This window comes from Astatotilapia calliptera, chromosome 7 (genome assembly GCF_900246225.1).
Source record: "Astatotilapia calliptera chromosome 7, fAstCal1.2, whole genome shotgun sequence".
NCBI classification, from domain to species: Eukaryota; Metazoa; Chordata; class Actinopteri; order Cichliformes; family Cichlidae; genus Astatotilapia; species Astatotilapia calliptera.
Genome location: NC_039308.1, coordinates 53975691 through 53986931, shown reverse-complemented (window position 1 = coordinate 53986931; position 11241 = coordinate 53975691). Strand labels below are relative to the sequence as shown.

The following is an 11241-nucleotide window of genomic DNA, read 5'->3' as shown; positions in this document are numbered from 1 at the left end:
GTGTTGTGTTGCTTCTGTTGTTCTTAAGAAATATATAAAATATTGCAATGAAATCCAAACCAAATATCTGAATCATCTTTCAGTCTACAGAAGGCACGTCTGTTGTCCGTTGCCAATTAAGATGTGCACAGGTGTGTAATTAATACAACGACATGCAATCTAAAGGAGCAAGCAAGTTAACTGAGAAAGCCCTGGACTAAAAACTAAACTGCACAGGCCCAATGGAGCCAGATTAGTAGTATTAGTACAGTAAGAAAGAACTTGACAGTTTGATGTGATGTCAGTAAGATGCAAATGATGTAAACCATTATATGCACAATGGTTTCCTGCTTTTGTCATGGAGTTTGAAGACCTCACTAGGTAAGTAAGACATTATGTGTCTGAAGAAAAAAAAATGATGCAGAATTATTAATAGAAGTAGCTCGAAAGGTTGGCTTTAGAAGCAGCTATTGTAGAAAAGAAAGCTCAAGTAAGAATATTGATGGAGAATGAGGCAAGTTACTATGGCTCAAAAATATTTGTTCTGTGAATTTCAATTATAGGAAGAATTAAAGGAAAAAGAACAGAGATGTCATCCCACAGCCAAGATTACATAAATGTTAATAAATTCACAGGATTTAAGGTCAAGACACAGACAAAAACAGTCATGGTATTCTAGAAAAGTATGATCAATAGAAACAGGCTTAGCTGCCTGTTAGAGATGTTTCAGTTTTCATGGGGGAGCCACTACAGATCCTTTATGGGAGCTTTTGAAAAAACCATTGAGCAGAGTACTGAAAATGCAACTGCAGGAGAAACATAATCCCTTATTTGCAATTAAGAATACATGACACTAAACAGAGCATTCAAGGAAACACAGTGACTGTTTCAGAAGCATTATGGAGATCAGGTAACAATTATTAGCACTTATACTGATTAAGCCCTGAAAAACTCAGAAGATGGTGTGTTTATTCTGACTTGTTGTTGTAACACAATAGAAGACGTGAAATTTAAAGAGGGAACGCATAACCATAGAAACATGACAATAGTGCCATACAAAAGGAGGAAAACGTACCACAAACAGCATTAGAAAATCAAAGAACACAGACAGTGCAGAGCAAGTTTGGCTGACTGTGCTGTCTTTGTGGTGAAGACTCTCCTAGGCTGCGTGGAGTACAGACCTGTGCAAAATGAAAGCATAAATTCTACAGATAAGACATCTCATTACCGAGACAACCCAATCTCAATGTGGAAACAAAACAGCTGCTGGTAAATCGGTAGGCCTACAAAACACAGTCATTGTCATGACGAGGAAGCAATGTCTCAGGAAGACAGGTAGTTTATGCTGTCAGTATGTTGATCGTGTTACATTTCTACTGCTGAGAAATGTAACACTAAAAATTCCAGACTGAGTAAAGAGCTGCCAGTTTGACAAGAGAACTGATTAAAAGAAATCTTTCTTAAACACCGCAAAGCTGTTATGTGGAGCCAGTTTGAAGAAAAAATAAATAAATGTGTTAAAGTTCCTTAAGCACAGCTTAACCATAACGTTTGATATATCCCACCCCATGCTGTGCAACACCTGAATAAAAACAAAAACCGTTTTTTGTTAGAGTGCACAGCATCATTTCAGGATGAGTCACTGAATGCTATTGGTATTGATGACAGGGACCTGTGCTCACCAATACACTCACTGTTGTCTCGGTGAGGTTTGGAAAGAGGCTTTAGCACACTCGATTATTGTTTTATCAGTTGAGAGTTTGGGAAGAAGCTTCCAACTTATTTACATTTTTGCATGGTCATGAGCCCAGTATGCCACCAGGAACCTTCAACAACAACAGTCAATATAAGCCCAAATACTTTAAGTCATTGTAATCCTGAAGATGTGGTGCTAATATTAAGCTTTCATCCCCTGGAAGTGTGTGGATATTGAGAGGAATAGTTCAGACCATCCCAGACTCATCTGGTACACAGAGTGAAGCTGCAGACCGACAGTATCTTGGAGAGATCTATAAATAAATGGTGTTTGTTGCTAGAAGCAGGGTTAACACAAGATCTAATGATGATAAGATGTAGACAACAGAAACTGATTACTTATTGTATTAATCTTATTAAAGGATTGTTTTACATCGATGGCTCTTAGCATTTAGCTTGTGTAATGGCTTCCTGTTTAACCATTAGGGTCAGAAATGTAAGAGACACAGTGTGAGAAGTTGATTTAATTTGAATTTTGTTAATTTTTTATTCTTCATTTCTAATTCTTGCAAGACAAAATTAAGATGTAAAAAAAGATGAATTCATATTCTATGTTGCCGAAAGTATTTGCTTGTCTGTTAACATGATGTTGACCCACTCTTTACAAATGTAATAGCTTCATCTCTACTGGGAAGGTTTATGATTGTGTGTATGGAAATTTTTGACCTCTCTTCCATAAGTGCATTTGTGAGGTCAGACACTGATGTTGGACAGGAAGGCCTGGCTTACATTCTCTTCGCTAATTCATCCCAAAGGTGTTCTATCTATAGGCCAGGACTCTGTGCAGGCCACTCAAGTTGTTCCAGACCAAAGTCACTTATCAATGTCTTTATGGACCTTGCTTTGTGTAGAGGTGCAGAGTCATCTTTAAATAATAAGGGGGCAACTCCAAACTGTTCTCACAAAGTCGGGAGCATGAAATTGTTCAAAATGTCTCGGTATGCTGAAGGATTAGGAGTTCCTTTAACTGGAAATAAGGGACTGATCACAGCCCTACACCATAATCACCCCTCCACTAAACTTTACATTTGTCACAATGAAGTCAGACAAGTACCGTTCTCCTGGCAACCGCCAACGCAGACTCATCCATCAGACTGCCAGATGGAGACGTGTGATGTCCGTTGCTCTAGAGTCCACTGGCGGTGTGCTTTTCACCACTGCGTCAGCTCTCTGTGCACTGAGCTATTCTGAAGGCCACATGAAGTCTGGAGGTCTGTGGTGACTGACTCTGCAGAAAGTTGGCGACCTCGTCACATTGTGCGCCTCAGCATCCACTGACATTGTTCTGTCTTTTAACTTGGTCTACCACTTCATGTCTTTGTTGCTGTTGTTCTCAATCACTTCCACTTGTTTATAATACTACAAACAGTTTACTGTAGAAGCAAGGAAATTTTACTATTTAAATTGTTGGCGTCATGCCTAGATGCTTGATTTTATACATCTGTAGGCATGGAAGTGATCAGAATACCTGAATTCAGTGGCCATTTGCAGCAAGGCAACAGAGCCACATTAGGCACAAGAGGGTAGAGTTTTTGAAGTGTTTCACATAATATAACTTGATAATTCGAAAGTAGACATCTTTGAAATGAATTGCATCTCCTTTCATCTGCATCATGCTCAAGTTACTGTGCTCACAGCTCATTAGTGGCTTGCCACAGTTCACTAAGTTGACAGATGCTCTACAACATTCAACTCCATTTGTATCTTGGGTGATTCAGCCCACCCAAAATGCTGCAGGGTGGAAGAACAGTAAAAGAAAATCATATAGTTGGGTCTGCTCTATGGGATTTGAACTCTTTTTGGGAAGTATTTGTTCAGAAACTAGTTTATTTGGTGACAGCAAACCCAGCTGGCAGGAGAGTTCATGTTTTTCAGTTTTTCTTCAGGTTTGCGTAATTTGTGAGTTCATGTCACTTTGACTTGAGTTGTAATCTTATCTGCTTTGAACAGCTGAGGCATGTTATCAAGATGTACTATAATGGATTCAGAGAAGTGTAGAGCATTACTATCTAACATACGAGCTAATGAGAAGGGTAAAGGTTTCTTTATCAATGCTTGGGGATGTGTTTCTTAATCAGATGCCTCCAGTGTGGTAATCAGATGAGATTTGTTTCCATCATCTTTCTATGCTGCAGCTGTAGACACTGAGTATTGAGTACCAGATCATCAGTGACATAGTAGCTCACCTGGCTCACGATACAGTACAGGTTACTGTACTGTGTGAAGTACAGAAACCTTTTCTTGTCATTGGTTGGTTGGATCCTTGAGAAGTGAAGAAATGAATGAAAGCGTTTGAGTTCAGAACTATTTTAAGCTGTAACCATGGCTATAAAAACCAGGAAAACATGTGAAGACGTCAGCAAGTCATAGCATTGATCATATTACTGTTATTAGCGTCATGGCGACAGGGAGATCCCAAACATGCCTTTATAATGAGGGAGTCAACCAGTAGGACCACTCCCTTCCTGTTCATGACCAATAAGATGATCATTATCACCATAAAACTAAATACAAGTTGTAGGTGATATATTTCAAGATATTTCATCATTTGAAAAATATGTCGTTTCCGTATCATTTTGTGCATGCAAAATTCCTCACACATGTAGCCTGCTAGCATTTAGCACAAAGCTATGCTGCATCTATGTATGCTATTACGCTTTTAAAGATATTCTACAAATGTAGAATTAAAATTGAAATGAAAATGCTAATCAGATCAGTTCTTATTAGGGAAACGAGCAGTAATGTGTCCCAGCTAAACCTAAAATCTTAACAGCAAAGAAAAGAAGTTGCATGAAATATTCCAGTATCCCAATATCCCAGTGAGCCATGTATATGTACAGTATGTGTCTGCAATTTTTGACAATATTCAAAGATTAATAACACTAAACAATGTGAAACAAGCAGTGACTCCTGAGTCAGGCAAAGCAGATCTTTGAGTGACAGATCACTAATGCAGTGTGGTGATCTTTCACTATGTTTATTCCCTTGTTATAACATGCCCTATATAAACAAGAACAGAAAACTTTAGAGAGTTTTTAGTTTGATTTATTGGTCTCAGTGAAATTATTCATGTGGTATTGCAGTGTAATGGTTTCTCTATAGAAAGAGCACAGCATGTTACAAAGCAGTTACATTCATTTAAAGTAGTTTCACAAACGATAACAAACAGTTTACAAAGGTTTTGTAGTTTATATAAATGATTGTGTCTAATCATTCAGATAGTTTTCTTTTACATCTGGTGATGCTAATGCTAATAATAAGTCACAGGTAGGTTTTAGAGCTGTGTTATCATCACATTGCTGCTGATCAAGATACTGTTAAGGCAACTTAGGAAAACCCCATCATCTATAAACCAAACAAAGACTTTGTTACAACAATAAGAGGGATCTTTCCCACGGCATTGACTCAAACAGATACAGTCGATTTTTATTGAAAAAGAGAAAAACACTTTTTTTACACCAGTGGAGGAAAATACAGTCTTTCATTTATGGAGATATGCATCGAGCCAGAGGTCCCCTGAGGTTTTCAGTGACCTGAATGAGGAAGTCAGAACAAAAAATAGCCAGCCCATCAGTGTGTGTGTCAGGTAAGCAGTCCTTCCATAAAAGAAGACTGAGTCATATACTGTATTTACAGCCATTTTCATGCTCTGTTATCATTGTACTTACGTGACAATATCAGCGAAGCCTCGCCACAAAGTTTTTTCTTGGTACGGAATCCCGTGTTTTTCGCAGAGCTCACGGACCTGTGGGGCCACCAGGTGGTAGTTGTGCCGCGGCATCATTGGAAACAAGCTTGCAAAAGAAAAGAAACGGAAGCTGATTTTTTTGTAATTGTTGCATTGTGGCATATTTTGTTACATAAAATCATTGTAACATATAAGTGTGCAAACAGTGAGTGTAGTTCTGCAAGAAAAAAAATTCTGTTTGAAAAAATGGGCGATAGCTCACTATGGATGGGTGTAAAATCCGAATAGTGTTCACCACTGGTTAAGTGGTGTAGCTTGAGTTTAATGTGTGCCTGTGACCATGCCTGATGAATTACATCTCTCAGTCTTCTGACTATTCTTTAAAACTCTTTTTTTATAATAGAGACTTTATATCTTTAAATGCAGAATTAATGTTGTTAAATTATTATCAGTACTTCAGTTTACACAGTCGTGCTCTAGTTTTTGACAGGTTTCAAATTTCACTTACTGGTGCTCGATTTGAAAGTTGAGGTGTCCACTGAACCAGTCGTTGAAGAAGGACTGCTCAATATTACAGGTGGATTGTAACTGAATGACAGAATGAGTCAAAAGAGTGCAAATGAGTTAATAAGGTCCTAGTAAATATAAGGGAAGGTGTAAACAGATGTTTGTGATCTGGGATGTTCATGAGTATTGGGTAAATGCAGAAAATATTTAAAGTGTCCAAAACTTTTATACAACCTTGTAAAAGTGATACAGGTACCTGCATGGTCAGCCAGTCCTTGTGCTTTTCATGATCGATGTCCATCGGTATGTGATTCATCTGAGTCACCCACACAAACCAGTGACTCTCCAAAAACCTGTAACATTAAAAACAATATCATATTGAGGTGATACATAACGTGGCCAAAGGGTACGAAAAATGGAATCACTTTCTATTGCAGTGTACTTTATTAGGTATACAGCGGTCAAATATGTTAAGTTTAATGTTTGCTAATAAAGTCAGGCTTTTCCACACACATTCCAGCAATATAGAGCAAAATATGGTGCATCTCAGCTCAAGGACAATATATTTTGAAAGGAATGGACAATATAAGGCATCAAAGTCTGTTAACTGGTAACAATTCATTTGTTAATGAGTGCAATGTTTTCTTATTTTAAATAGTTACCTGACTATGCTTATGAGCACCAATGAGCCAACTAGGCCATACAGGGGTATATAAGAGGAGAAGAAGCGAAGGTAGAATGAGATGAACCAAGCCAGATCCTTCACAAGACAAGAAAGTTTATATGATTTATGTAATTTCTTTTTTAATTATGACAATCATGATTAATTATAATCTTATTTTTACATATGCTCTATTCTGTGCCATTTTTTTTTTTTGCTGTAATGTTTCTCTTAAATACTGTAATATCAAATACAAAATTCAATCTGACACATCAAATGGAAAATGCCTATATGCAATCTAATATACTACACCCAGTCAGTATATTATTATATACACCTACCACCAAGTCACGCCGGGATACCATGGTCTGCATTACATGAATGTTGAAGAAAACTGGAATGATCAGCGGTGGTCCCACTATATTTAAATATATATATATATAAATATATAAAAAAGGTGCAACGTTAAAAAGTTGTAGTTATTATTCTTTTTAAATGACTCTTAAAAAACATACCAAGAAAGAAGTACTTGTGTTGACGATTGTAAGGCATGTGTTTGATCTTCTTTATCCCGTACTGTAACACAGAGGTAAACAGTGGATGATGACGAGTTGGACCGTGCGAGTGCTTAAAAACATAAGAAATACTATCTTCGTGCTACTTGCTTCCACTGGTTGAGTTCGGCCAAGTACGAAGAGGTGCAACGTGTTGATATCCGGGTCCTTAATGAAGATGTTGGGTTTAGCGTGATGCCTGAAATGTCGGTGATTCCACCAGTTGGAAGAAGCTCCCTGAAAAAAGAAAAAAAAAACCTTTAAGTATCTGTGTTTCATTTCAATGGAGAGAGGATTATAACTAAGAGAGGTTACCTTTAAATGACCAATGACAAACTTGTGGGCGAGGTGATTCCAGCTGGACTTTTTGAAGACAGACAGGTGACCGAAGTCATGCTGCAGCCATCCAGCCTGTGCCTGGAGAAGAAGCAGAAAAACAAATGTTTTGGGTGAAAGACTTCTCTTTAAATGGACCTGATTTCCAACACCATGTATTTGTATGCATGACTAACTGTTTGTCTTTTATCAGTCCTGTGTTTCTGCATCTCAGTTCATACTTTTATTTATTTATTTTATTTATTTATTTAAAATCACAATTATTTATGCTCCCTTTAATATGAATGGTTAGCTTTTGTAAACAGAAGATTTGCACAGTCTGTGGGAGGGGCTTCTGTCCTGACAGCCAGAGCAGTGTCAGTGATGAACATATTAGGAATACCTTCCATCACTGGCATTGTAAAGGGGCAAGAACAGAAACTGAAACTGTGCATTGAGAGCAGTCTGAAGGTTTTTGGCTCACTTTTACACATTTATTATTATTGATATCCATTATTTAAAACTTTGTCTCTGTTTAATGTAACCATGCACTTGGTGTATGCATATATTTCAAAACATAAGGAAAGCATAATAAGGCCCATTTAAAATTTATGTCTGAATCACCTGAGCGGTTGCGAGAAACACAGAGCACACAAGTGTTTGTATCCAGCCTGTGCCCCACATCCAGACGGTCAGCCATCCGAGGGCTTCTAGCAGCAGGATGTGACTGAGGTGGAGGAAGAAAAACAAAGGCTGAGCTCGAAACAGACCCCTTTTCTCCACCCGAGCTCGTAATGCTTCAAAATCCTGCACGATGGCTGCCTGGGTGCAGAGAAAAACAAACAAACAACTCTGTAAAACTGAAACTGTAATATATTGATGTGATACTTCTGAAATCAAGAATTTTGGATTTGAGCTATTTTAGGTTTTCATACAGTGAAACAAGACATTAAGGTGGCTAAAAAAAACCCACCTAGAATCTCAGATGTTCCCAACACTCAGCACTTCATAACTAACATAAGAGATCAGTGAATTATCAAACTTACGTCTGTCTCTCATTTATTACACTAGATCACTCACATGTTGTCAATAAAAAAAAGGGACTTTGATTAAAGGCTCACATTTTTGTCTCGGTCCTGGCTCGGCTCAGTCGTTGCCAACTCTCCGATCAGCAGTGGCTTCAGAAACTTTTGCACAAACTTAGGATCAGGATGAAAAGCAGTGAATGCTTCCTAAAAACAAACACAACAAAAAATTGTAATTTACTAAAAAGTTAGGTAGCAGTGGAAATAGTTATCAGATTGTAAAAAAATAAATCATGCATTCACTTCAGCTAAATTCTAACATGTAAAAATGCTAAAAGTAAAATGATGTTCCCTGTAAGTTTCAGTTGCCTGTGAAACCATGACATTACATTGTTTATCATAATTCAGCTGCCTGAAAGCAGCGTTTCAGTGCTGTAGCTGGTTCTGCTACACCTACTCAAGTTCTTTCATCCATATTATCGAGCTTTCTGCTATTTTTTATTCTGGAACAGTTATTTAGGTATACTAAAACCTCAGAGGGGAAATCTCTTTCTGTTAGAGCTGCAAGGAACTTAGAGACATGTTAGGAGTTGTGGGAAGCCCAGGTGTCATTCACAGACTGGCATAAACTTTACTTTTGATTGGAATGGCAACACAAATCTTAAACAAATATAAATGAATTAACGCTTATGATGATAGTTTCATGTGATCTCTTTCAAAATAAAATCATATGAACATAAATGCACAGGCCTGTATATTTTCATTGTATTTTGAAGGAAACATGACATACCGTGGCATCCTCTCCAGCATAGTAGCTGATGACTTGAAACCCTCCCGGATGCCTTTTGGCCCACTGAGTGATGTTGTAAACCTTTCGATCGATGACCAGCCATTGATCATTCCTGCTGCAGTGGCTCTGCACCTCCTCCCAGGTGTAAACACCTTTAGCTTTCCCGCTGTCCGGCTCTCCCGGCACCGTCTGCTGGCTTCCACCTCCCATCCTTACCGCTGCTTCTGGTCTGAATGCACCTGAGCTCTAACGGGTCACAAAGTTGCACACCTGTTTTCACACAAAAAATGCACAAAATTTCCATGTAACTACATACAGGCAACGTAAACCATTAAATTTAATGGAATCTGGGCAAAAAATTGCTTGGTATGCGTTCAGTACCAACTCTGTTCCTTAATCATTGGTTATTTGAATAAATAAACCTTTGATTTTAGAAGTTTCAGCTGCATCTTACTCACAATCATTGCTTCATGTTTACTGAAGGTGAAGAAACCTTTTTTCAGTGTGAGTGTAAAATATGGCTTTCAAATGGTTTGAAATGTGCAGAGAGAAAAACTCGTACGGCAGATTTTTCTATGCTGTTTGAGCTGGTTGTGGTCCAGATCTAAAACAAAGAGAAGTGCAACATCACCCACTACTATGGGGAAACTAGTGAAGCTAGGAAACCACCAAATGGAGCTAAATCAGGTCGGTTTTCACCTACTAACTTTATCGACATTAAAGATCAATCTAACAGACGCACACCCACAAATACTTAAAAACAGGAAAAACATCGACGCACACAAGTACGTTTTCCACACGAATGCGTGGACTGGGAGAAGTCTGATCGTCGTTAACGTGTAGAAACCAAGACAAAACCGACAAACCGCCATCGAAAAGCATTTAATGACTAAATAATAGCGGGAGATAGCGGGTGGTTAGCTATGCACGTCACAGCATGTAGATAATTAATATTTACTTACAGCATCCAGATTTTAACCAGCGTCCCTCAGGCACACTAATAAGAGATCGATTCTGAGGGTTCGGGTCCTTTTTATATAACAAGCATCCACAAACCCATCCCCATGCTTACCTTGTAGGCTCATTGTCACATCCACGCACTCATTCGGTACAAACTCCGAGCAGAATCATTCGAGGCGTCTGGGCCAATCGGCGCACAGCATTCTCTCGTCTGGCGGCGAGAGTACCATAGGTCATAAACCATCTGAACAGCGCAAAGTCGTGTGATCGCAGAGACCGCAAACAGTCCCCTGGAGGACTTTAACTGTGGACTCATGAGTCCGATTGGTTGTAGATGTGGAGCTGCTTCTGATTTATGTAGCGGACTAAATACACAGCTACACAGCAGGTCTTTAAGGGGTCCTCTCAACCCTGCTCCCTTTTTGTTGTTACTTTCCATCCTCCCTAAATGCTTTACATGGAAACTGGGCTGTAGTTTGCTTCGAAGAGTCTAATTCAGGTGTGTCAAACATAAGGTCCGGGGACCATAATCGAAAGACTCCAATCTAGTCCACTGGATAGCTTTGAAGGACAACTACATTTTTAAATACATTTCAACTCCCCCCCCCCCCCCCCCCTTATATACTACTATATAATTTTTTTTTCAGTGATCCACTGTAAGTATAAATATTAATAATATCAATTAAAAAACTTTGTAAGACTGTGCTTTAATCCAGCTTTCTATTTTATGATAACGGGACAGTCAGGGCAATGAGCTACAAGAACTTTTTCTGTAATTTGACACATTTCTTACAATTTAAACCCAAAGAGTTCTTTATTAGCTAAACCGCTGTTTCTTTATCATGTAGAAAAACTGAGACATTCTGTTAAAATTGCACTTTTTCCCTTATATTAAGATATTTTAGTGATTCAAGTTGTAATTCAGTTTCTTTTCACTGACAGATGACAGCACTTTTACTGGTCTGGCCCACTTAAGATCAATGTAGGCTGTATGTGACTCACAATTT

The 11241-nt window shown here is 38.4% G+C and overlaps 1 protein-coding gene across 3 annotated transcripts; it reads right to left on the bottom strand.

Annotated features, from left to right (window-relative positions):
- Positions 1 to 4763: 4763 nt before the first annotated feature.
- On the bottom strand, positions 4764 to 10410 carry LOC113026692 (fatty acid desaturase 2-like). 3 transcript variants are annotated; one of them, XM_026175748.1, is made up of 13 exons: positions 10347 to 10410; positions 9275 to 9544; positions 8581 to 8691; positions 8084 to 8281; positions 7460 to 7561; positions 7256 to 7381; positions 7106 to 7166; positions 6932 to 7008; positions 6592 to 6689; positions 6186 to 6282; positions 5931 to 6010; positions 5403 to 5528; positions 4764 to 5267 (listed from the first exon to the last, which is right to left on the bottom strand). In XM_026175748.1, exons 2-13 carry the CDS (start codon positions 9482 to 9484, stop codon positions 5216 to 5218), a joined length of 1338 nt encoding a protein of 445 aa, XP_026031533.1. In that variant the 5' UTR covers positions 9485 to 9544; positions 10347 to 10410; the 3' UTR covers positions 4764 to 5215. The 3 variants fall into 3 exon arrangements, with proteins under 3 accessions (XP_026031533.1, XP_026031532.1, XP_026031534.1); XM_026175747.1 differs by lacking the exon at positions 10347 to 10410 and adding an exon at positions 10237 to 10317; XM_026175749.1 differs by lacking the exon at positions 10347 to 10410 and adding an exon at positions 10237 to 10290 and having other exon boundaries at positions 9275 to 9520.
- Between the last annotated feature and the right edge of the window lie 831 nt (positions 10411 to 11241).